The sequence below is a fragment of the Gymnoscopelus braueri genome (assembly GCF_963280865.1).
Source record: "Gymnoscopelus braueri genome assembly, chromosome: 12".
Lineage (NCBI taxonomy): Eukaryota > Metazoa > Chordata > Actinopteri > Myctophiformes > Myctophidae > Gymnoscopelus > Gymnoscopelus braueri.
Window position 1 is genome coordinate 33,623,123 of NC_137614.1, and position 27,742 is coordinate 33,650,864.

Here is a 27,742-nt window from a genome sequence, read left to right on the forward strand (position 1 = left end):
GCACCATTCACTTTCCAAGGCAGCCGACACAATTGTTGTTTTCATGGCTTCACTTAGGCTGTGTTTCTTTTGTACGTGGGAGAGGGGCCGCATCTTAAAGCATCTTGCAGAAGCATTGGGCCGTTCAAGCTGCGCAGATTCAGGGTTGAACGTTCAATGCCAATGAAAGAGAGCGAGGGAAAGATTAATACTAAAGCAGAAGGATGGAGAGAGAGGAGAGAGGCCTTGCACATTGTGGCTGTCATGAGTTCTGGAACCGTGGCTGTCCTTCAGCCCTGAGGAATGAAACTAATCATGCAGTAGAGAACGCTACTGGCTTCAGTGGAAGGTGAAGGTCCCTGACTCTTTTCTTGTTGTATCCGAGGCTGCAGAGCAGTGTTGATTTTGCCAGCAATTTTTTTTCTTTTGAATAAAATTCCATTTAGTTTTAGTCACATTTTAGTCATCTGAAATGTTTTAGTTTTTGTCTAGTTTTAGTCAATTAAATATCATAAGATTATAGTCGACTAAATGTACAGTTGATTTAGTCGACTAAAATGTATTTTGACGGGCCTTGATGGCGTCGCAATGGCATATTTTACACTTGGTTGCATGCTGAAAATAGCCGATCTACAAGTTGTAGATCGGTGAGCTTGTAGATCTGCTATTTTCAGGGCGCAACACCCGAGCGCAACCAAACATAAAATGACTTGTCTTAGTTCTACTGGATCTCTTCTCCACTAGTCCCTCACTAACATTTTAGTCTAGTTTTTATTTGTTGACGAAATTGTCAATATATTTAGTAATAGTTTTAGTCATCATAGCTTAGTTTTTATTTAGTTTTAGTCAGTGAAAAAATGTAGTCGACGAACATTTTTAGTCGACGAAATCAACACTGCTGCAGAGTTACAAGTCCGGAATTCTAAATTTACTTGAGTAAAAGAACAAAAGTATTGGCATCAAAATGTACTTAAAGTACCAAAAGTAGAAAGTTCTCATTATGCAGAATGTCCCATTTCACAAGTTTTCTAAATGTATAAAATCTTTTATCACGCATTGTGAGCTTTTAGATCGGCTATTTTCAAATGGTCGAAATGTATAAAGGGTTGAAGTAGTTAATGTATGTTTTGTAATAATAATCAAAATCTACAATGTAACTAGTAACTAAAGTTTTCAACAAAAAAAAAGTGGAGTAAAAGTACATTATTTGCTTCTGAGATGTAGTGGAGTAGAAGTAAAAGTACTGAAAAGTGGAAGTAATCCAATAAAGTAAAAATACCTAAAATAAAATACCTAAAAGGTAAATGGTGCATTTATATAGCGCTTTTATCCAAAGTGTGCATTACATTCACCCATTCACACACACATTCATACACCGATGGCGGAGGAAACCATGCAAGGCACCAACCTGCTCATCGGGAACAATTAGGGGTTCAGCGTCTTGCTCAAGGACACTTCGACACTAACTCTGGGGGACCCCGGGATCAAACTGGAAACCTCACGGTTCCCATCCGGCCGCTATACCGGCCACTCTACCCCTGAGCCACTGACGCCCCTACTTAAGTACCCTACTTAAGTATAGTGCTTGAGTAAATAGTTACTTTACACCACTGCTGCAGAGTGACTTTAGTGCAGCTTTGCCTTGCTAGTTACGTCTCATTCTTAGTACAGCACTAAATACACATTTATTGCCACACTACTAGGCTACTACCCACTTAAACCCTCTAGTCTTAGTGAAACGGACCGCAGTTACAACTGCACTTGGACCACTTTTTTTCCCGTCTACACCACATCTCTTCGCCAAAAATAGCCGATCTACAAGCAACATTGCAAAGCGCTTGTAGATCGGCTATTTTTGCCGAATGTTCTCTCCAGAATTGGCATGCTGGTGTGGCTGCACTGCTAAATTTAGAGTGTCAATTTATCTCTGTGTGTGTAATAATGGACCCATAAAGTTAGTTCGTTCTCTCTTTCTTTTTCTCTTTCTTTCTTTCCCTTCAGAAATCAAAGTGTGCTAGGATGGCTACTGCCTTCGGGATATCAATACACCTGTTTCTTATGTCTCAGTGGAGACGAGGCCAGATATTGTTTAGTCTGGCTCATATGTGTCCAGGGTTTTGTGCTATATTGATCTCTTTGTCCAGTTAGAGCTCAGATCCTATTATGGTTTTCTTCTCACTGCACTGCAAGTGTTTTATAAACCATGAGCTATAGCGTCAACTTCTCCTCACTGGACAACTTTTCATTTTGTCAACAGGAATCTTGGGAAATCTGGACTGAGGGTGTCCTGTCTCGGATTAGGTGAGTTGGTGTTGGGCATGCTGTGAGTGCGTGCAGTGCGTTTGTTTGTGTGTGCACTTTGACGTCATTTATTTTTCCAAAATATTAGGGTTAGGCAAATATCTCCTAGCGTTAGGCTTAGGGTAAGGAGATACAGGATGAATATACAGTATGTACGTATATGCCAATGCAATGTCCATGAGAGATTTCAAAACCTGTGTGCTGCACTTATGTACAGTATACAGTACAGTATATATGTATGTAGAAAGGGGTCAAAAAGATTTAACACACAATGCACATTATAATTGTCCTCTCATTGTTCTCTACACAGGCACATGGGTTACCTTCGGGGGCCAGATAACAGAAGAGGTAAGTGAGAATAAATCAACAACGATGCCTTCACTTCATGTTACCTTGAAATGGCAGCTTAGTCTGAACCAGGTCACAGGCTCATACACAGTAACATCCTCCGTGTTCATTTAACACGTACAAATGGACCCAAATGGTCACTTTCATGTTCATTTGGTTACATTTGTGCACTAACAGAGTTACAAATGGATGAATAAAAACTGATGATGTTGCTGTGTATCAGACAATACATTAACTGCTGAAGTCTGTTCCGTTTTAGGAAAGTTAAATACAGTACATGCTGTTGTGATAATGTTTGCAGGGACTGAAATAGGTTTTGTGCATAACGGCACTGTAAAGGTCCTTACACACCGTGTTATTTCCATGCAATTAATTCATCCGTAAATGTATTTCTTTGAACTGTTTGGTGTTGTGCATACATCCGAATCCGAATCAGAACCTGGGATAAAACATGTTGTGGCCACCGGAGTTTGTGTGACTGTGACAGACACACAGAAGAGCTGCCTGCAGCAACCTCTTCTACACTACACTTCACTTTTAATATCTAACAGCCAATAGTGTGAACAATAAATCAATGGCCATTTATTGTACAGCAACTACAACTAGTCTATATTTGTAGACTATTCACAAAATAAAAATAAACAGCAAACACACGCACACAAAATATTACAATCAAATTTGCAGAGGAAGGGGCTTTTTTCTAGTCACAATAGCTGTGGGTTGCAATGCTTGGTTTGAGCAGAGTGGAGCTGTCCATGGTGCTGAGTAGTACAGTGGACAGGTGTCCACTCCAGCTCTGTTAGCCTGGTTCCAGACAAATAGACCCCTTAACAGACGACGTTACACTGATAAGAACCAGTATGCGCGTGCAGGCCGGCACCAAAGGAAACCCATTCTGTCATGTCTCGGTAGGACGCGCCTCACTAGCCAACACACAAGAGGAGGTTGAATGAACTGAAACCAGCGCACCCCAAAACAATATGTTGGGAATTGATTGCATGAAACAATCACCCGTGCGTCCAGTCTCAGTGTTGGTAAACAAATAATTGGTCTATTCACCTGTTTCCTAGGCTGTGCGTTTTCCACTTCCTGTCGATTTGATCCAATGAAATCCAATGGAACTGGTCAGATGACCAATGATATCCAATGAAATCGACAGGGAAGTGGAAAACACACGGCCTAGGAAACAGGTGAATATGCCATTGCAAAAGAAATTCCCCTTGGCAGATTCGGTCTGGCCCCTCTCAATAGAAATTGGATTTCTCTCCGTCCGAAGTTGTGAGGGACCAATAAGGGCCCAGTATGCAAATATGGGGCGAGTTTATCACCAGGGGCATTTTTGTAATTTTCCCCTCGGAAATGCAGGTTCCACACAGAGATTCCAGACTAATATCTACGCAGTGATATTAGTCTGGCCATGCCAGGCTAGAGCTCTATCCACACGCATGCAACCCCATCCCCACAGTGAAATAATGGACAGCTACATGTTTATGAACAATTTGAATTATTATGGAACTGGCCAGTAAACCAAACAAGTGTCTTATCTAAAACAAATCTAAAACAATATGTATGCAGTGAGATGAACAGTATTGAAACATATTACTTCAGTGCCATGTAATACTTGTCATTTAGACCATGTAACTTGTAAGGAATGTACTATACTGTAATATACTTCAAGCAATGTCACCGTGATAATTATGAATGAATTCATGATAATTAAACTGTACATTCTATCTTTTAAAATGTACATTCTATCATTCCCCCTCTCGCTGTCTCTTTATATTCCATCTCTCTATCTGGTTATAGGTGGCAGAAGAACTGATGACATTAGCCTACGAGAATGGAATCAATCTCTTTGACACGGCCGAGGTCTATGCTGCTGGGAAGTGAGTATGATGTGCACACACACACACACACACACACACACACACACACACACACACACACACACACACACACACACACACACACACACACACACACACACACACACACACACACACACACACACACACACACACACACACACACACACACACACACACACACACACACACACACACAATCTTCCACTCTCCTCTTCCCTTCTGATGTTCAGTCTAAAGTCCCATGAGTCTTTGAGGTCAGGGTGACTTTACTCTTTCCCTTAAAGCCTCATGTCTGTCAGGTCACCAGCCTACAGTATATAACATGAACCATGTGCATTGTAACATCCCCTGACGTCCCCTTTTACATGTCACAGCAGTGTGGTTTGACCTCAAATATTCTATATTGTTGATCATGTCACATCTACCAAATACAATGTAGTGGCACAAAAAAGAGTCTGCTTTGCTGGACAGACCAGATCTTCTGCTCTGGAGACCTGAGTTTTACTCAGTGGTGGATACAGAACGTGTCTAATGACTCGGCCTGGAACAATCTGGCTGCGCCTGAGTTTTTGGATAATGACAATTATGATCGTTTTTCTCACCGTCTATTTGGCTGTGTGTGTGTGGCACGCAGAAAAAAACAGGCGCATATTTTCTAAGCGGTGCACGTTCGCCGCTTCTGGGGCTGTGGGACGTTTCTGAAGCAGTCAGGTGCAGCTGCCGTGTCACGCCAGAACGCAATGCTACCGTGCCCAGTGGAATCCAAAGTTGTTATGGATCTCACACATATCGTATTGGGGAAATCTCTCAATCTGGCTGGGCCTGGGCCCACTCAGGCCCACCCGTAGTTTCGCACCTGGTTATACTTAGTTGCACGAGGGTGTCGCGCGCTGAAAAAGCTGTCTACAAACTCACAACGCCTTGCAAGCCGACAGTTGTGAGCTTGTAGATCTGCTTTTTTCAGTGCGTGACACCAGTGCGCAACTAAGTAAAAATCATGCGTGACATTTCCAGATGTTCTGACTAGAGACTTTGAAAGAAGTTGGTGTGACAATGAGCAACAGAAACTAGCGGAAGCAGCATGAGTCTCAGATCTCCAGGGCACTCGAAGGATGGTGATGATTTATTCATCCTCTTCGATTAGGGCAGCTGTGAAATTGACATAGTGGGAAATGACAGAGCATCCATTAGATATGAATTGGCTGCTGCCACTCACATTAGATTAATCCCCAGTGAAATCCAGCTGGGAATATTTGAATAATATAAGGGGGTGCTAATTGTGTACGCGTGTGCATGCCTGCATGTGTGCGTGTGCGTGTGTGTGAGAGAGAGATAGAGAGGGAGAGCAAGAGAGTGTACTGTATGTGTTTGTTGGTGTTTTATGTACATCTGTTTATACATAATTTTTATTATAATTATTATGAAGTATGATAGTAGTAAAACAAACAAACAAAAACATAAAATGATATCCATTCTTTTTATAAGCTTGATTAACACCACATCAAATATATTTTTACCAAACATGACTAGATTGAACATCTAAGAAGCATTGCTTAGCATGACTGCAAGATCAGCTGCATGGATCTGAATTATTGGTTCACTAAATATAACTGTTATATAATTTTATATATATATAATTTTATATCTATTGTAGAACAGAAATGAGCTGAAGATAATTCTGGTATATACATACAATGGCAACATTTATGTTTAATGTTGTACATGGTCCCTACAAATGAATAAAGTAAAGTAAAATCTTTGCACTGGCTGAGCCATTGAGATGGGTGTGCACCCTGTTTACCCAAGCACTGCATGGACCGCTTGTCATGCGTAACCTTTATTTAACCTTTATTTAACCAGGTTGGTCACTTGAGAACACAATTCCTATTTACAAGGATGACCTGGGGCAACCATTCTCCAGCTCTATAAGGCCTTGCACTGGCAGTAGAAGAGTGTGTTCCTACAGTACCATTGTTTCTTTGGTGTGAGAGGAAGCGCTTGTGACAACACAGAGAACATGCAAGGAACATGCACTGTGGATACCCCCCCTCCCCCTTCTTACCGTACTTATTTCTGAGACAAACAGACAGCCTCATTATAATAGTTTGACACACAATTAATAATGTGGTAAAAGAAAAGAGAGAAATAAATAATAAAATGCAAAACCCCTTTCATCGCCACAGTTCCACACAATAGTAACCCCATTATGTTATCCTAAGTGCATGCAGAGTGGACTTCAGTGAAGGCAAATCATGTACAATTGCTCTGCTAGAAAATATGCGCCTGTTCTCTTTTTTCTGTGTGCGACTCACGGAAAACAGCCAAATATGCTAAAATGGCATACTGAGAATGACTGGTCTGTGTCATAGCATAATGCCATGTGTGTATTAACCCTGTGAGCTCATGTGATCTGAGAACTGCCTTAGCCATATTGTATACAAAGTAAAATACTGTACATACAACTGTAGACAGTCAGTGTTGAATTCACACAACGGATTTGACTGTGTACCTGAGATGTCACAAACACACACACATACAGAGCAGGAGCTGTCCGCGGCAGTCAGATGTGCTGTGTACTGTGTGTAGAATAGGCATGTGTGACTGTGAGCCATTCATGAAGAACACATTGGGCCTTTAGGCGGACATAAAACATCTGTTTCAGATGTGGGAGGACGCCCCCCTCCCCCTCTCACCCTAAAGCACCCCACTGTCTGACATTTTCTGACATGATAGTAAACAAAGGTTAAATGAGTCACAGGGAATATAGTCGCTGTCGGGGCAGCTGTATCTCCATATTTCAACTTTTTATGTTTTTTGTAAATGAATGGCCCACTTCGTCATACAAGTCGCGATGCGACGTGCTATGAGCTTGTATCAATATTTGTATTACACAAAATGAAATAATACAAACGGTTTGGACATACACCGTTTCCACCCGACAGCAACGATATGTGTCTTTGTGTTGTACTATGATTTGTTGCATTGTTTTGCTTCATTGTCCTCTTTCTGATGGCTTCTCGTGCTAATTCATATCTGATCTCTCATGCTAATTGATGTCTGGTCTCTCTCTCTGTGTCTCTCTCTCTGTGTCTCTCTCTGTCTGTCTGTCTGTCTGTCTCTTCTTCCTCCTCTCTCTTTCCCAGGGCCGAGGTTGTGTTAGGAAATATTATTAAGAAGAAGGGATGGAGGTAGAGTATTCACACTCTGTGTGTGTGTGTGTGTGTGTGTGTGTGCATGTGCATGCGTGCGTGTCTATATATAGATGAGGAAACGTGCTAACGAATATGGTTCACCTCAATAGATTGCACAATAATGTACTTCTAAAGCAGTTATAAAGTGTCTGTGTTTGACACACATTACAGCACAAACGCCACACTACACAGTCACATCCTTAGGGATTTTAGAGGGATGTGAACTCTGAGAGTTACAAATGGATAAATGAACAATGACGAATTTTCTGGGTACATAGCACCTTAACCAGTCCAGGAGGGAGGACTTGGGATGCTTCGTAGACCTGTATTTTTTCACTGCATAAAATCACATACAAATATTTCATCGCAAAATCTAGGATTTTAGCCCGCATAATCAAGGATTTTTGCCCGCGTTTTTCTGGAGGGTCTAATAGATACTTACTGACTGTAATAGTACAGTATATATACTGTTTAACATAATAATGTATGTATGTGCACTGCATACTGTACTCTTTGAATGAATGAGACTTCCATAGTTTAAGTTATTTGATGTGTTCTGTCATACAGGCGTTCCACTTTGGTCATCACCACAAAGATTTTCTGGGGAGGAAAGTAAGTTCTCTCCTCTCCTCTCCTCTCCTCTCCTCTCCTCTCCTCTCCTCTTCTCTTCTCTTCTCTTCTCTTCTCTTCTCTTCTCTTCTCTTCTCTTCTCTTCTCTCCTCTCCTCTCCTCTCCTCTCCTCTCCCCCCCCCTCTGAGGCATTTCATTCTGAGTTGAGGCATTTCATTCTGATTTCAGCTTGCTGAAATCATGCAAGTTCTCTACGGACAAAATTGTTTCACACTCTAAGCAGCTCCCCTTTGAGTGCTGAAAGTTATTGTGCGTGCTGCCGTGCGTGTACGGCAACACACACACACACCCTTTCATAGACTGCCGTTTTGGACTCACACACAAGAAGATAATAAGGTCAAATTCCAACTAAAAAAAACAACAACACATCAATAGAATCATGCTAACTTGGTTCTGTTTGCTTTCCAGAGCAGAAACAGAAAGAGGATTATCCAGAAAACATATCATTGAAGGTGAGATTTAGTCACCAGTTATTATTCATGATGAAATTTCGACTAATACAATACATACTATTCTATGTATTTTACAATAAATACATTACTTGTATGTATTGCAAGTACGCATGTACACACACACACACACACATTTCCCTGTGAAAAGATTTCTATATAATTTATAGAATATATTTGAATGATATTCAAATTTGTATGAACCAACGGACACTTATACTTCTGTAACTCTGAGAGTGTACAAATACCGTAAGTGTTAATTTAACTCTCAGAAATGGATCCGTAAGTGTTAATTTAACTCTCAGAAATGGATCCGTAACTGTTTAACTCTCGTAAGTGTTAGAATTAACACTGAGGATTTTACAGTGTAAATTGGGGTCCAAGAGATAAAGATTGTATCAAATGGGGGGTCAGTGGGCTGATGCATATCAAACTGGGGGTCCTTTAAATTAAAAAAGGTTGTTAAAAACAGCGTCATTGTTGTCATGGTAACAGGTCTTAGAGCATCACTGGAGAGACTTCAGCTGGAATACGTGGATGTGGTGTTTGCAAATCGTCCAGACCCCAACACACCCATGGAAGGTAGGTACACCCATCCACAACACATGTTAGTCATTAGCTAATGCTCAAAAGCATGGTATTGTAGATAAAACAAAATACACCAGTGTTAAATCCTAAATCTACCAACTCACCCTCTCTTACTCTAAAGGTCCTTACACACAGGGGCGATTTTTTTCATGCGAATAATACGTTTTAAAAAAAAAACTTATAAAGTCAATGCAAGCTTACATGGAGCGAAAAAGCGGAAAAGCTCAGAATTTTGCGTATATTCGCATATTCGCCGGTGTGTAACCGCCTTAACTCAGATCACAGCATGCGAGTGCGCTCGCACACACACACACACACACACGCGCACGTGTGTGTATATTAGACTATTCCTTTCTAAAAATGTGCAACTCTATAGAGTAGTTGTAACTCAGAGAGTGTACAAATGAGTCCATCTGTTTCCATTGGTACACTCTCTGAGTTAAAGTAACATTCAGGATTTTGCACTGTCCTGATAACACAATGTTGAGACTATGTTGAATTCTCTCCTTAAAGATGCAATCCGGGACTTCATTTAATAATGCCATTTTATTGTATGTGCACATCTGCAGCATATGCTTTTAAATTGAATTAAAAATTCTAATAATAATTGGTATGGTAGAGTATATGTTAATACAATATAACTACCATATCTGCAGTGGTTGGAGGTGGTCCCCCTACTCTTCCATTGAGACCTTTAGACCCTGGTGTCAGACACCCACAGGTTGACAAGTAGCCCTGCCTGAAGCTCAGAAGCCCATCACAGTATCTCCCCAGGCCAAGCAGGAATGACCTCTTGAGTCAGCTGTAGACGTTTGGTTCCCTCGAATCATGGGTGTTACAGTTAAATCCTGGGTGTTACAGTTAAATCCTGGAAGTTACAGTTGACATGGAACTTGCAGCGTTAAGATAGCAACGGACTGCAGCTTTACGGGTGGAACTGATATCAAAGGTGTTTCTGAAAACCCCTCACCTCCCTTATAAAGTGTCAAATATGCCCTACTATAAGGTTTTCATAAGGATTTCTGTAACCGAATCTTTGCATAGAAATATTTTTTCTATGGGGGGAGGGGGGGGCGTTCAGCACTGTCAAAACCAATGGCTAGCCCAAGTATATATATGTATATATATATAATATACGTTTACATTGCCAAAGCAAGTCTAATAAAAATGGTTTAAGAACATGGGGAAAGTACATACAGTTGGAGGGGGTACAGTGTTGTGTTAAACAGAGCTATATCACATTGCGTCGTTATATATACAGTTATATACAGATCTTATATATACAGGGTATAAAGCTTTTTGAAACATACCTGTAGTCTTTGCACTCTGTGTGTTGTTTGTGACATTGATTCATCTAAAGCCTGATTTATATTTTGTCATACGACAAATGATGCGACGCAGTGTGACCTTGTAAATCTGCTATTTTCGGCGAGCAACACCACCGTACCACAAAGTGTAAATCAAGTTAAATAAGATGCCATAGTTGTTTAATTGTCTGTGCATCACTGAATTGAAAGGTCCCTCCTCTGTTGAAGCCAGCAGTTTCAGGCTGAAAAAGAAAAATCATCAGTGTATAAAAAAAGATACTTGATATTCAGGGGTGCACAAAGTTATATTTATTATGGGTAACCAAACACAGAGCAGATGGGTGTTGCTGAAGTGACCTTGTAGCGCGATGTTGACAGCTGTAGGCTTATTGTCACCCTGATGTTGTCTCTATAGAGATAATTACCACCACAGGCCACCATGTCCTGCATCTCACCTCCGCCATGACTCAGCATTCAGGCAAACTTCAAGCTCTGCTTTTCTTGGCAACCACTTTGAAGTGCGTGTTCCGGGACACGCAAGGAGACATGATGCCGCAGTCATGTCTTGCGAATGTCATGTTTGCTTTAGCTCCAGACAGATTATTAGCTTTGGGCATAAGTGCAGTATGTGAGTGACAGGGTAACCACAGCTGATGTTATCTACATCACATGGCTAGAAAGCTGTAGATGAAAATACCATGCAGAAGGAAAGCTGAAGTTACAGCTGAAGTAATTGCAAGGGATTTAGACTGGACAAGAACTATTGCCAAAAGTGTCTAACTTGAAGTAGAGGAAGTACAGGGCTACAGGAAGTTCCAGTAAGCTGGACAACATTTCAGCCCTATACCCATAGGAGGTGGGACCTGTATGAACTTTGTGGGTATCACATGGAAACATTAAGCTGCAATAGGACATCAGCTATATTTACTTTGTTTAATTAGTTTGTTGTATGCCACATGATGTAATTCATCATGAATGCATCGCTTCATGTTTTGAATGAACCCTGGGCTGCATTAAAAGCTTTATGAGAAATATTGACTTGCCCTTATTATTATTAATATTAGGCTGTGACGGTAGAGGCTCAGCAGGCACCAGAAATGTGCATATGTTGATTAGAGGTTTAAATTGGTCGCTGCCTGCCTTTAATTCCCATAATCCACTAAAATAACATTATGTGGGTTGCCATGCATGATGGGGAAACATCAGAGTTTTTTTTTGTCTTTTCATTCACAGATTTCTTCACAATCTTGTTTTGTTTTTGTCACCAGGAGACCCATTTCACTCCACAAAGTCCAGAACATTCATCATGGAAGGTACATGGTACCCTCAGTGAATAGTGTTCTCTCCACAAACAGCATTTTATGGCAGTGATTTCCTATAATTACTGTAGCCTTGTGCCACTTTTCCTTTTTCAAAACCCTCCTTAAATCCATAAAATGCTGGACCTTTTCCCCTTAGCAATAGAGAAGGTGGAATGCAGTAGAAGTAGTGATTGATATATTTTAATAATGGATCTTTACAAACATCAACAACAACAACAACAACAGCAGCAGCAGCACATTTTGGAGTTCATCCACTGAAAGGGGTCCCTCATGTACTATTTATTTCTGTTTATTTATTTACTTATTTTTTCTTTCCCCCTCACTGTGTTCTCAGTTTTATTTCAAAACTGCCATTCTTCCCCTCAATACCCTCTGGTTGTGCTTGATTTGTACAGATATCCTATGTTATCCATACCCAAATATTAAGGCCTGCATACTGTATTCATTCAATTATCGCTCCATTAATACGTAGCATATGAGGTATAGCTGGAGTGTGTGTATATATATATATATATATATATATATATATATATATATAGACTATTATAATAATCCTGTGTTATTGGACAGAGGTCACAGTACAACCTCTTTTCTCATCTTTATGAATTTGTTATTGTTACTCATACAGCTACAGCAGTATTTCAAATAAATGTCTGAGTTGGCAGTGGTGTCTAAGATATTGAGAATGCTACAACCGTTGATGTAAAAAATGTAGAATTGTTGAACGCAGGTTCATGCCTGATCTATTCCTAGTCGTATGACCGTGTCTCGTGCTGAAAATAAGCAGATCTAACGTCACATCGCGACGTGTTGTGAGCTTGTAGATCATCTCCCTTTGAGGGATGGCAGATAAGCCGAGCCCTGCAACTGCTGATCAAACAGTTGACAGCAATATAGTCTAGGTTCACCATTAATCAGTTTTGTACTGTAGTTCTTATTGCATTAACTGTTCTATGTTACGTATACTCCCCATCTACAGAGGTAGAAAGTTTGCAGAGAAACAATATTTGTGTATCTTCACCATACGGGAAGCTATGAGCCAGAGACAGAACTTTTGAGGGGGGGCATATTTTATGTTCACTTATTGTACGTTAACAAAGATTTTTTTACAATGCACATTAATGTAGGCCATAGATAGTAGAATGAGATAAGAAAGAAAATTATTAGAAAGCTGGAAGGAGCTGACGGAAATTTTTAATCACCATGACCACCAATGTGAATTATACAAATGAGACATTAATGATAGTTTCAGGGTGTAAACAATAACACAGTTGCCCTGAACCATAGAAATAGAAAGTCTTATTTTATATAGACTGTATGCCCTAAACATTCTAACCTTTGTGAACACCCAGCTGAACGTCCAGCTGTTATAGTAGTAAGTTTGCTAGCTTACAAAAATGTCATTAGCCATCCTTTATTGCCAGTTCACATTGTTTTCAATTTGTGTTGAACCCTTGTTGACAGGGGTTTTCACATATCTACAAGCAACAATAGATTTGAAACAGCCTGTACATCTCAGGGATTTGGGCTATTTAAAAGATAAATCTGACGGGTCATGTTCTTCCCTTTGTGTTTGAATGGCCGCAATGCTCTTGCCTCCAGTTTGATCTGACAGATCCAATGATCCAATGAGTCACGGCATTAGATTCAGACAGTAACTGCAATGGGCCATCCACACAAAGAATGATAACTACAATGATGTGTGAGCACTGATGAACTATAACGCTCTGTAAACATGTCGAATGTGAGTGAATGTGAGTGACGTGTTGAACCGGACACCCTGTAAATTCGGATGGATTTTCATTGGCTGTCAGTGTTACTATCGTTTATCAATTCACTCTAAAAGTGATCAAAACAATATTGCTGTCATCATCATAGTTGAGTTAGAATGCTGTTTAAAACAACATAATCATAGTTATCATTCAATCTGGAAAAAACAGGTGAGAACCAGGCTATTTTTCTTGCGCATTTGAGGTAGTTAAACACTTCACAATTACTCTAATTAATTAGATTTTCATTATCAGCTGGACACCTCAAATTAAAGATTTGACAAAGCTAACTCCTCCTATACACACACATCCCTACTGTAAATTTACATATATGATCCATTATACACTATAGACAATTTAGGCAAAATGAAACTAAGTTACATAAATGTACATGGGCATATACTGATGTTTTCCAAAGTATGTGAGTGCGCTCAAAATCTCAAAGGACAAGCTGGGTGGGTGGGCTAGGGAAAGGACTGACTATCTACACACAGTAAATCCTGAGTGTTAATTTAACACAGAGTGTACAAATGCCCAAATGGTTACATTTGTACACTTTCAGAGTTACAAATAGATAAATTAAGACTCAAGATTGTACTGTGTAGTAAGTAGTCCAAAGGTCATTGCCAGGACAGGGCCCTCTGCTTTTTTTCAAGCTATACTACAGTGGTTACATTTATTTTGAAAGATGACCTTTTTCTTTGCTAAAACAAAAAATACACATACACACTCACTCACTCACTTGCTAACAAACACACGCACTCACAATTGCATGCTCTTTCATGCAGAGCATGTCTGACTGCAAAGCTAATGTATAGACCTTCTCCTCCTTTCTCCGTGTTTAACTGTTCTTTTTAATAATATTGTGTAAGGCCAATCTTCATCAAGCCTTTTATTCCTAAGGGTCATTCACCTTTAGAGGCAAACCAGCTTGTCTGCATGTGCTACCACATGGTGTACTGTAGCGCGGGGCCCGTAGAGTTCTTTGTTGTCGCTGACCCTTTGTTTGCTTCCGTATTCTCAACAAACTTATGGAGACAATCATGTATACTGTATTAAAAACATTAACACTTACTGGTAAAAAACGCACCAGCAAGCAGTAGATGCAATAGCACTGTAGATGGGACCTGGGAGAGTTTGGTGGTGCGAGTGTTGTGCTGTGTTGCATTCTCTTTTGTCTTTCAAAGTAGTCGGCTGAGTGAAAGTTTGGACATCAAATAGATACCTCGTGAGTGTTTCTTTGCCGACCTTTGAAGTTCTTTTTGTTGCTATGCTCGGTTTGAACACGTACCTCCTCCGTCCGTCTTCCTCTTTCTCCTTCCAGTTCTCTCGTTAACTGTTATTGTCCTTCTGTTTGTGTAGCTACAGGTAAACGCCACAATAATACAAACACTTCAGAAAAATGAGTAGTCTCTCAAGACAGGCACGTTGTCTCCCACAATTTTCAAATGTTTCCGCCGACCCATCCATACTTCGGAATCTATGAAACTGAATAGAAAATAAATAGATGTCATGTAATTTCCCCACTTCAGCATCGCCCGTGGAGTCGCATAAATAACTACTACCGGTAAACCAATTTAGTCAAAGCCTAGCTAGCTTGCTGCTTACCAGATACGAAAATGTATTTAAAATACATTTTCGTGAACACTGTGTCGTGATTGGTCCAATATCCTTCCATATGAGATGACATATTCCTCTTCTCTCAACATTTACCGGGTGGAATTACACAGCCTATGTAGAAATTGATGATTGTGGGAGAGATAGGCTGACTTGAGAGACTGGTAAATGAGGATTACAAAGCATGTTGACAGCAGGGTTCTGGTAGCAGTTTTGCAAGAGTGATGTACATCTCCCAGTCATGACATAATTATGTACTGTACGTCCAGTCAACCCATTCTGATTATCTATTTACCTTTGAAGGCAAGGTACATCTACAATTGTAACACCATTGTGAGACCAAAGTGATTTGTGAGGGGTTTATTGATGAGAACAATGCCCTTTATCTGCTGGAAACAAAATGGTCATAAATTGGTGTTGATGTGAAAATTAAGAAACATCACAACATAACAGAGCTGCAAGAAGCTGACAACTTTGTATTCCATGTTTACTGAGTCATTTCTGCTATCTATCTATCCGTCTTAAATAAATGTCACCGATATAACTTTGTTGTTTTGGGGTGTTTTGCTTCATAGAGACGGTTAGAGCAATGACCCATGTGATCAACCAAGGCATGGCCATGTACTGGGGCACGTCAAGGTGGAGTTCCATGGAGATCATGGTGAGTTCACTTTTGAATAATTTATTTATGTCCACATAAATGATGATGATGCGATGCGAGAGTGCAGACTAGCCAACACTTGGGACTCCTGAATCGACCTATCTGACCTGGTCTGTGATCCGTGGTACTGTAGGTCCCCATAGAGGTCCACATTTCTTGATGTGGTCCGCCGTGTGACACCTAGTGCCATTCGTAGCATTCTTGTGTAGACGCCATCTAGGGCAGGGCCACATAAATCCACATGTCCACATATATACAAGATATAAAAGTTAATGTACTGTGGGAACTAGGAGTGCGTCTCACCCCCACCACCAGGTGCCGTACCCCCTTGCAGTCCCACCCCCAGGAGGTTGATGAACATATTGATGCAAATAAAATCTGTCACAAAATTCATATAAATAATAATGGAACTGGGGTAGGGGAATAAAAGAAAATTAATATTTTTAAACTACAGCTTTTTTGCTATAATTATCCTGAATGCACTGTCCGTCTGTGACTGTGTCCTGTTCATTGCTTTCTGCCCCTGCGGGCCGTACCATAGCCTGCTGTGTTTATGTTCTGATGGGCTCCCATGCCATACTTACTGTATTATGTTCTGATGGGCTGCTGTGCACCAATACTGTTATGTTTAAGTGATTTTGCAACGTATGCACGATGATGCATGACGTCCCCATTCTCGTAATATTGCCATCCCGCATTTACCGTAATTCTAAATAGTTTTTTTGTCATTAAAATCCTGTAATCTGCTAAGCATGATTTTGTGTATCAGTCTATTAAAGGTTACGATTTTTAATGGAAGTGTCTTGTTTTTCGCTGCCTACACCAGAGAGAGTGGGAGAGAGGGAGAGAATATTGTAACCTTATTGCCTGTCTTGTGAAAAAGACAGAATTAGTAAAATAAAACATCAGCCTAGTAATTCATCAGGGTTTAAAACCTGGATTGCGTGTTTTTGTGACAGTGTAGCTGTCCATGGTGCTGCAGGTCCATGACGCTTGTTTCCCCCTACGTGGGAGGGCTTGCAAGTTAAAACATCTTCCCACAGCTATGCCACATGGGAAACACTGTAATCTGCTCCAGGGAGGCATGCTAGCTTGCTGTTTCAACTCCATCCAGTGATGTTGTTGCCATTGTTGTTGACCCCTCAAGCGGCGACCTCAGGCATTTGTCAGTGGAAGTTGGTGTTCTATTCCTCCCACATTAACAGCTGCCCTAACAGTTCTAACTTGCTCTGACACATCCATTTTACAGAGTCAAACACTACCCACAATATCACCACTGTTAAGACTATTTTCTAGATAGTGGGTAGAGAGACCGCCTGGGAAACTGAAGTTCCCGTCCCCGGTCTCCGTCTCTAAGTGTCTCTGAGCAAGACTCTTAAACCCTAACTGCTCCTGATACTTAGGATGGGTTAAATCAAATGCAGATACTACATTTCACTGTATATGCAAATATACAGTGACAAATATCGCAAAGGAGTGAGGACCACATTATTATAATTATTATGACTAACCACGTATCAACTCATCAACGTATGCCATTGTGTCATTCAGGAGGCGTACTCCGTGGCTCGTCAATTCAACCTGATTCCACCCATCTGTGAGCAGGCAGAGTACCACATGTTCCAGAGGGAGAAGGTCGAAGTTCAGCTCCCAGAGCTCTTCCACAAGATAGGTGAGTGCTCCTGCTGCAGAGGTCGGACGTGGATGGAATGTGGAAATCATAAAACTCGTTGGCGGAGGTTATTACAGTATGAATGGTAAACAGGCGTGTGCCATTGTGCCCTGGTTGTGTGTGCCAGGTGTCGGAGCCATGACGTGGTCCCCACTGGCGTGTGGCATCATCTCAGGGAAGTATGACAGCGGGGTACCACCGTACTCACGGGCCTCGCTAAAGGTAACACTCAACCCGATGTAGATGACTGAGTCATCTCTGTTGAATCCACAGGCCTCACACACACAGTACAATACTACAGTGTGTCATTAAATGGAAATGTATGGGTCCATTCAATGACACCATTTTACAGGTTCCATTTGTACACAAATTAACACTATTTACTGTGCAGCCTGCTGGTTGATTCACCATTTTGTGGATGTTTGTGAAGTTTGACTTCATTAATGGAGCATCTAGAGATGTTCAGGCTGGTTTACCTGGTGAGAGGGATTTTCCTGGCGGGCGTAGCAAAGTGGGTCGAGAGGCCGTCTGGGAATCGGAAGGTTCGCCCACGGCTCGCCCATGTCTACACGTCCAAGTGTCTCTGAGCAAGACACTCAAGCCTTAACAGCTCCCTCCCCCATGCACTCATCTGGGGGACCAGTAATTACTCCCTTTCCCAATTCCTGCATGCTTTTGGCACAAAGTGAAAACCCCTCCCACCTAAGGTAAGGCTCTTTTCGACTGCGAAGGGTAACCCAGGCCAGAACCTTCCATAACCTGACACTTTCCAGAACCCATTAAGTTCTGTGTTTACGTTTACATTATAACCAGAACCAGCCCTGAAGGTTGAGGTACGTCATAAGAAACTCTGTCCATTAACAGTTTTTCAGAGTTTTTCAGTTTGATTTTGTTTAAACCCCCCCTCTCTTCTTTTTTTTAATAGAAGATGTACAAGCTCACAATGCATTGCAATGCAACATGTTGTGAGCTAGTAGATTTTCACAATTTTCACAAGTATCACCTGAGCCTGACCAATCCAGAGCAACAGTACGGTTCTAAGAACCGTACTTGTAGCATACGGAAACAAATCCAGAACTTGTGAAAATGTTACATGGCACGGCACGGTTCGCTTAGTTCTTGTAGTCCAAAAGAGCCACAAGTCCTAAAAAAAGCATTGCTATTCAAAAGCTGAGGATCACGTGAAGGGGGACTGTCTGTCCGAGGGATTGTGTCTCGCTCTGTCCTGAGCTCTGTGTGCTGTGCCGTCTGCAACAGGGTTACCAGTGGATGAAGGACAAGATCCTGAGTGAGGAGGGGCGCCGTCAGCAGGCGAAGCTGAAAGAGCTGCAGGCCATCGCCGAGCGGCTGGGCTGCACTCTGCCCCAGCTCGCTATCGGTAACCAAACACCCTGCCGCTCTCTCTTTTTCTCTCTGTCTGTCCGTCCTGTTCCTGTGCGTGCATCCGTCCCCTTTGTTCCGTCCGTTTTGAAAGTGTATCCTCCTTTGTTGTTGTGTTTTAATTTTTTTATTTTGTCTTTGGTTATGGAATTCAATCCGTGTAAACAGACTGTTCCTGTCAGTTGTTTACAGTCTATTGCTTTGTCACTGGCTAGATGTATGCATAAGTCGCTTTTACACACATCAGTACATCACCACACACACACACACACACACACACACACACACACACACATGTGCACGCACTGTTGGAGTTCCCCGTGGTGTTCTGAACAGATGGCTCCACTTCTCATCTCTGGGTAAAAACTGATCCAGCGTCTCTCCCCTCTATGTCGCTTCCCACAACAACAACAACAACAACAGTATGTGAAAATACACACAAAACTAGACACGTGCACATGTGCACGTCCAACCAGGAGTTTCTTTCATAATGCTGTTCTTTGTTGTGGATTGTAGCTTGGTGCCTACGAAATGAGGGGGTAAGCTCTGTTCTACTGGGAGCCACCACCACCGACCAACTGATGGAAAATATCGGAGCGATACAGGTGAGGCAGCACGTACACACACACATACAAACACACGCACGCGCGCACGCACGCACGCAGGCTTGGGGCATCCAGGGGCCCAGGGGTAAAGTAAGCCTATCTAGTACCCACCATCTGTGGTGAGACTGGGGTTCCATTCCTCCTTGGTGCATCCGGCTTGGCCGGACGAAACAAATAGCTGGTGTTCACTGCTGGTGGGAAGCCAGCATGAATTATCCTTAATGTCAAAAAGTATGTTAGATCAGTGATTGTCAACCCGTGTGCCGGGGACCTCTGGTGGGCCGTGAGGGTAATGCAAGTGGGTCCCCAAATAATAGGCAAAACACAAAGATTGTAATGATAATATGACATTAATTTGAAAAAATATATATATAAAAAGATAGAAATAAATGTCATGGTATATTTTCTGAGTTTTCTTTGTAATACTAATAAATAGGAACTTAAAATATACAATGTTAGTTCCACTGATCCAAGCTGGAACCAAAATCAATTGATTCATCATTCTGAGAATATACACGACTCACCCATCTGATCACTTAAAGGTAGGGTAAGTGATATTTTTGGGTTAAAACAAAAAGTATTTTGTTAAAAGGTTAAAGCACTATATTCTGATAGTACTCATTGCTATAGAGTGTTTGTTCAGTAACAGATGTCTCCCCGTCTCTCCAGCTCTTTAATAAACAGAAAATACAAGTACCCATTTTTAAGCTTCATTTTTATAGTGTTCCAGTTCCAATTTTGCCTGCTCATTTCTTAGTGTCATCACTTCCAATTTCACTTGTTTAATCTATATCCTGATTGAGTTCTCTATCCTGATTGGATAAAATTGGAAATGAAACTGAAACTGAAACGAAAATGCATTATCTGTTTTATAAAGAGCTGGAGAGACGAGGAGAGTCCTTTTACTGAACAAACACTCTATAGCAATGAGTACTATCAGAATATAGAGCTATTTAACACTTATTTTAACCAGTGAAAATCACTTACCCTACCTTTAACACTGCAGCCTATTGGCTGCCATGTTAAGTGATCAGATGGGTTAGTCGTTAACGCTTTTGAGATTTAAAAGTTAAAAGTGGGCCCCATGGTCCAGAAAGGGTTGATAACCACTGTGTTGGATAATGCAGGGTTTTTTTTCATTAAAAGGACCATACCATAATAATCACACAAACATTATGTAAACAACAAAATGGATGGGAGGAGATTTGAATAAATTAGCTCTGCGCCTGAGAGAGGAACGCAATAAGTTTAGCCCATTGACTATGACTCACGGTGTACATTACTGCTGACCATTATCCAAATCATACCGTTGTTTGTTTGAGGAAACCAATGATTTTCATTAATTTCATGTATGATATGGCTGAAGCTGATATAGTCATTTAAACACTTCCAGCATCCATATTCTGGGAGAAACATTAGCCAAAAATAGCAGATCTACAAGCTTTGGCAAAGAGTGGTTGTAGACAGAAAAAAAGCGGTCCAAAAATAGCCGATCTATCTAGTGCAGTTGTAACTCAGGTCCGTTTGACTAAGAATAGAGGGTTGTAAGTGGTTGAGGTTGTTGTTTTTCTATCACTGCTGCCAGAACATTCCGTGACTCACAGGTGCAGACCGACCCACTGCCTGAGAAACATGCATTAGGCCGGGTGTAGAATTTAGAATGTATAGTCAGTTTCCTTTTTTTTGCCCTTTCTTTGCAAATTGTCGCTGTCAGGCAGAAACCTTTTATCTCTGTATTTATGCGACGCAGATCAGCTATTTAAGCAATTTTTTAACGATTTTGAAAGTAAAAGGGGTCAAGCATGTGTGTGCGATTTAGGAATATTGAACCAATGAACCAAAGTATTGTGACTAAATTATAATTACATTGGATCCATGGGAACACAGGCTGTTTTCCCTATTTCCTGAAAAGCTACGGTTTAGGACATACAAGGTTTCCACCGGACAGTGCTGATTTCCATTTTCTCCTTTAACAAAAGGCAAGCTGATGCTATCGCTTTCTCTGCTCCATCACTTGAGAAGCTAATAAGGTCATGCTGCATCTATGGTCAAAGAGGCAAAGATGTAAACAGCTTACACTGATTTAGCATCAAGTGTCATGCTGTCAGTAGCAACAACTGTCTTGTGTCTAATTTGATTTCTGGAAGATTCACTCAGTGTGCTTTTTTTCCCTTTTTTTTCCTCCAACATTGTTGGACCCTAAAGCTATTTATAGCCAGATGGGGAAATCTCCTCGCTCAGGCGCAGAGCTCATTTGTTCAGCATCATCTCCTCCTCCCATCCATTTTGTTGTTTACATAATGTTTGTGTGATTATTATGGGAATGAGAGGTATACATTAGCTTTGTCTATTGTATGTATGCACACATTTTGTCTGAAGGATAACTGTTTAAGCCCTGTATATACTACTACACGTTGTGAGCCTGTAGATGTGCATTTTTTTTGTGCTATTTTGAATGAAACACAGAAGAGGTATAGGTAAGCGTAAGACTCAAAAGCCAAAACAAGATCAATAAAAATGTAATAATGAACTTAGATTCTGTCACTAGATTTGCATACTGGGGTCTCTGACTGAATGAATCTAGCACAGTCTTATCAATAAATATATACAGGTATATGTAACAGGATTTAGGTTTAAGGACAGCAGACTTTTGGAAGGGAGTTTGAGCCCACATGTGAAACCCAGTGGTTCCGTGGAGCTGGTGTCATTTGAGATCTATTTCAGCTGAGGTGTAAATATACTGTACCGTAAGAGGATTTCCCTCAGAGCATACATGAGTCAATCAAAGGTCATGTAAACACTGGCTGCAGGCAGAATACTGGTTCCTAGGAAATTACCATCATCTTGAATTTCACTTAACTTTGGGTCGATTAGTTCAATGGTTCTAAAACGTTTTCATGTCAAGGATTCTCAAATTAATATGTGTTTTGTCACAGACCCGCATTTGAAAATATTTTTTGCCAGGGACCTCCATACAAGATTTGTGTTGTACATTTTTTTAAGAACCACTGCATTAGCTTCCTTTGGCCCAGGTGATACCTTTCTATCACTGTGCTTCTATGGAATATGCCTAAATAATGAATAATGAAATAATTTGTTTTCTTTGCCTCATTTCTTTCACAGGTCATTCCAAAGTTATCTTCCTCCATTAATCATGAGGTAGACAGCATCCTGGGGAACAAGCCCTACAGTAAAAAGGACTACAGGACCCAGTAGACTACAGATCCCAGAGCGGGGGACCATCGGTGATGCAGCTGCTTATGATTGAGACCCACCAAGGCACATAGGAAACATATAAGCCATTTTGATGAAAGAGAGTTGGGACAGTTGGCAGAATACACCGTAAAATCCTGCGTGCTCATTTAACTCTCATAGTTATGAATGGACACATTAACTGAGGATTTTATTGTGTAGAAATCACCCAACTGAACATTTCAGTGTTTCCAGGTCTTATCAAGACCTTGACAATTAACAAGTGTATGGTTTAGAATATGCATACAAATTCCCATTCGTTTGAACACCCTACACCGACATCCAAAAAAGAAAGAATATAGAGGAAAATACTGATCAGCTTTTCTGTCCATTGTCTAAATCACTCATGCACTTTATAAACTATTGTAATCCTTGAGCAGTTCCTGGGTAAACCAAAGCTGTAAGATACATGTACAGTACAGCATGGACAGCAGTCTGTAAACAATGAAGAAAAAAAACAATTGCTTTGGAGATACCGGTTTAAAATGCGTTAATCATACTGTATCACGCAAATGAATAAAACATTGCAAAGTACCGGAATACGGAACAGCAGTTTAATGCATTTCCTCTTTAACTTGGTGAGCTCAGTGTCCCTTTAAGTGCGTGCGTTGAGTGATGGCTGGTGTTCTTTTTCTTTGCCAATTGTTTTAGCATATCAAAACGTTTCAGTTGGGCTCACATCCTACGTCATATATAGTATTTTTCTTTTCTCATAAATCAACCCCAAAATTCCAATTCACAAAGAATCCATTTGAGATCCGAGAATCCCCAAAAGTGTCCCTTCCCGTTATGACATCAACTTAATTTAACTTCAAGGGTTTTGCAAATGGCGCACTATCCACACTTGTGTCCTCGATAGTTGCCATTAAACTCTGATTTATGAATTACTTTGTCATCCGTCAGCGTTCCTTGCAAAAAATTGCTGATGCCCAAGCTCACAACACATCACAATGCGACACGTTGTGAGCTTGTGGATCAGCTATTTTATCACAAGACACCGTCGTACGGCAGAGTATATAAGCATAACCATAACCTAAGTAGGGCCTAATGGAGTCTGCAAAGCACTTATCTAGACACAGGCCCCTGCCCGCCTTCCTCTTGTCTCCTCCAATACAAGCGATGTTAACCTGAGTGCTTTTTTTTCTCTTCCCCGTGTGTTATTCCACAAGACAGGGTTTTGTGATCGCTCATGCAGTTTAATCAAAGTGAAGCACTAGCTCTGCAGTTATGTCATACAAATGGACACAGTGTTGTGCTGCCGTTGCCTCTCAGCACTATTTCTACAGTAGATTCCTCCAGACTGTAGTTGTGTCATAGAGGTAAATACATGCACATTTCCTGTGCATTTCATTCTTATACTGCAAAATCTAAATATGAAAGATATGACTGCCGCAAAAGGACTGGTTCCCGATTGAAATGTGCAGTTTAAAAAGCACAGCAGTGCTTTTGTTGGGTGGCCGAAGCCTAGTGGGTAGAGAGGCCCTTTGGGAATTGGAGGTTTTCCGGTTTGATTCCCTGTATGCTCACCTGAGCTCTCTGACAAGTCATCTGCTGGCTGAATGCAGATACAATACATTTCCCCTCCCCACAGGGACCAGTAAATACTCTCCCTCTCCCTATACAGTAAATAGGTCCATGCATGCAGAATATACTGTATGAGACATAATAGATCCCAAATGTTTTCCCTTTAACTTTGCATAAATCTCTGAAATAATATGGCTCGGTAGGGCTTGTGTGTGTGTGTGTGTGTGTGTGTGTGTGTGTGTGTGTGTGTGTGTGTGTGTGTGTGTGTGTGTACACGCTCTACGAGTGTCTAGTAACACTGCACTGTTGCTTAAAAAGAGTGAAATTTGTTTCCATCAAAGCCAAAGACGTGCTGACATGCTTAAAGGCATAACATAAAAGGCCTCATTTTAAGAATGCTACACCAAGCAGGATGAGCTTTGAGGCTGTTTGAATGTGTACTTCAGATCTCTTGGTGAAATGTGATTACCTGAAACACCATCTGCTCACCTTAATCCTCCCAGTTATTTGTGCCTACTAGTAGATCTAATATGGTGTTGGACTCATCTTGGTGTGTGGGGAGCCAAACATCTATGCCCCCCCCCCCAATTCACCCCTCTTTCACCTTCCCCCACCAGGAAAACTGATCCCCAAACGTGTAGCCACCTTAAATCCAGGTCAACCTGGGATATTAGACTTTCTGGTATTTCTGAGTTACTCTGCTACATGTGTACAGGGCAGGCCAGGGAACATCCAATCAGTCACATCCAATCTAATCAAGAGGAGGTGTGGTGGCTTATCAGTCACATCTAATCTAATCAATCTAATCAAGAGGTGGTGGTGTATGTGGTGTTTGTCTGTTATAGTGTAGCTTATGACATACCAGAAATGCATACAGTGGAAGATGTTGCCGTCTGTGGCCCTTTTTTCTGAGGTTTTAGTGCCCTCTTCAGGATAAGTTACAGGGAAGTGCATGAAATCATTTAATTCCACTATAGCCTATACTGTATTATGGCCAGTTTGTCATGACGTAGGCGTAGCGTAACAGGGTGATATTGTATGCACTGCAATGATTACATCCTAACCAGAATATAATTTGTATTAGAGGAATATATCTGCCTTACTTTAAGGTTATAAAGACCGGTAGTATAGTCTGATGCTCAGAGGCAGGGCGAGGATGGAATCAGTTGAGGGTGTCTGATGAGAAGGTTGCAAAATGTCTCCCTGCGTCTCTGAAAATCATGTTACAACAGAATATTATGCCAGAATATTTGCAGTGAAAGATATTCCTTCTCTTTCCGTCCTCTTTTCTTCTTTGTCATGTGAGCAGTGCACAAGAGGATCCATAAGTCTTTTCTTTATTGAAAACTTTGTGCCAGAGAATGGAATAATAATATCCTGAGTAAATCCTTAGTAGTATACATTTAACACTCTGGATTTTACTGTGTAGGCGTATCACCTATAGTTCCATGTATCCTCATCAACTACCAGCCACAAATAGATCAAAGTGACTCTGAACATGTCAGATTAATGGTGAATGCGCTTTCAGGATACTGTAGCTTAATCTAGTAGTTCAAAATGGAGGCCTCTATTATTCAAGAGTCCTAGACCACTTCAACTTAGCATGGAAACTAAATACTAAGAAAATAATCAGCATTTAAAACGTCTCATTGTTAAATTTAAGAAGAAGAACAATTCCTTTAACAAAATATGTTATTCCTTTTGTTTGACTTGCTTGATGGGCTTTGATTGTGTGATGTGAGGGAGCGTCTGGTGACCGTGTGTCGGCGGCGTATAGTGTTATATTCCTCCCCTTTTATATTAACATGAGAATGGCGGTGTGATTGCAGCATGATGCATTTCTCGAATCACCATTTAGGTATAAGTAACCCTCCGTCTGGTGAGGTACAAGGCATGTCACGTACAGTAGAAATAGCACTGATGACATGAGGAAAGTCATGCCATTGATGATCATCTCTTGAACTTAGCTACACGTTAAGCCACTCACTAGTTAAAGCCTGAGTCCGTCATATACAACAGTGTCTCGACACCGAGTGACACTGTCGCACGACAGTATTTAAGCTTAAGGCAGCTGAAAAGTCTTGCTTGAGGACACACAACTTTACTTGGTTTGCTGAAGCCATTATATAGGAGTATATGGGACATGCTAAAACATGGGTTCTGAATTTGTTTCTGTTAGTAGGTGACCATTATGAGCACGATACATAGATGCGTTTGTCATTTTATATGTTTCATAATTTAAGCTACACTAAAGGGTGATTTATAGTTAGTTGCGCACTGGCGCCGTGCTCCGAAGCTAGCCGAAGAGCACAACAAGCTTGTAGACAATGAGCTTAAGTACATCTATTTTCGGTGTGTAACAGCGGTGTGCAACCAATTATATTGGCCCTTAAGCTCACCAGCTTGGTTTTTTTTTTTTTATAATTTTTTTAAAATACTTTCCTTTTTTTGCATGATATTTCTTCCCTGGTGCCATCTTCCATTGGTCTAATTGATCACGTTTTCATATTTTGTCCATATTATTTCCTCTCTGCCACAGTTAAAACTCATAACTACTCACAGAAACATTACAGATTTATAAATTTTTCATCAGTGTTTATTATTTTTGCCTCATTACGATGTTTCAAAATTAAGCCTTTTACTGTATGTAGTATGTCCTGGAAATATAGTTGAATGCTACTCTTGCATTTCATAAAGACAAAATCACAATAATGCTATTTCATGGGCTTATTTTTCTAACCCACACAAAATAAAATGTGCATATTATGAGGGGAGAGTGTATTATAGTTCTATTAGCTACTTGTACATTTGCAATCTCTCCAAATGATGTTAAGGATTGTCAGATACTCTATGTACTGTACTCTATATAATCTGAAGAGTGTATATATGGAGCTGATGTGTTTTTTTATTTTGTATTTTGCTTTGTATTTTCTTTTCCTGTGTATATTATATGAGCATTGCTTACAGTATTGTGATTGGGACAGGAGCTAAAGTTATGTGTAAAGCTTGAGAACTTGTAAAAATGAAAAAAGAAATGCTGTAATAAAATCAACATTTTGAAATCAATGGAATTTTAAGTTGTTTATCGTAGGGGTGCTTATTGCACAATGGAGCTTTAAAGGACTTTGTGTGGATTGGAATACAAGAAGACAGCAATTTGCATTGTCTTACAGTACATCTCAACATGTGTCAAGAAGAAACTGGTTTGATGCAACCCTGTCCTACTTACTATGTGCAGAGGTGGAAGAAGTAGGCACATCCTTCACTTGAGTAAAAGTA

At 40.7% G+C, this 27,742-nt stretch overlaps 1 protein-coding gene across 1 annotated transcript in view; it reads left to right on the top strand.

The window, feature by feature from the left end:
- LOC308097530 (voltage-gated potassium channel subunit beta-2-like) overlaps nt 1-23,748 on the top strand; it is a 64,398-nt gene extending 40,650 nt beyond the window's left edge. Inside the window, exons 3-15 of the mRNA XM_080445352.1 lie at nt 2,237-2,280; nt 2,591-2,628; nt 4,435-4,514; nt 7,640-7,684; nt 8,255-8,299; nt 8,726-8,769; nt 9,262-9,348; nt 15,945-16,030; nt 17,582-17,702; nt 17,830-17,924; nt 18,960-19,080; nt 19,599-19,687; nt 22,811-23,748. Coding sequence (XP_080301478.1) covers nt 2,237-2,280; nt 2,591-2,628; nt 4,435-4,514; nt 7,640-7,684; nt 8,255-8,299; nt 8,726-8,769; nt 9,262-9,348; nt 15,945-16,030; nt 17,582-17,702; nt 17,830-17,924; nt 18,960-19,080; nt 19,599-19,687; nt 22,811-22,903 — 988 coding nt within the window. The 3' untranslated portion in view covers nt 22,904-23,748. The remainder of the gene's footprint in view (nt 1-2,236; nt 2,281-2,590; nt 2,629-4,434; nt 4,515-7,639; nt 7,685-8,254; nt 8,300-8,725; nt 8,770-9,261; nt 9,349-15,944; nt 16,031-17,581; nt 17,703-17,829; nt 17,925-18,959; nt 19,081-19,598; nt 19,688-22,810) is intronic.
- The last annotated feature ends 3,994 nt before the right edge of the window (nt 23,749-27,742 follow it).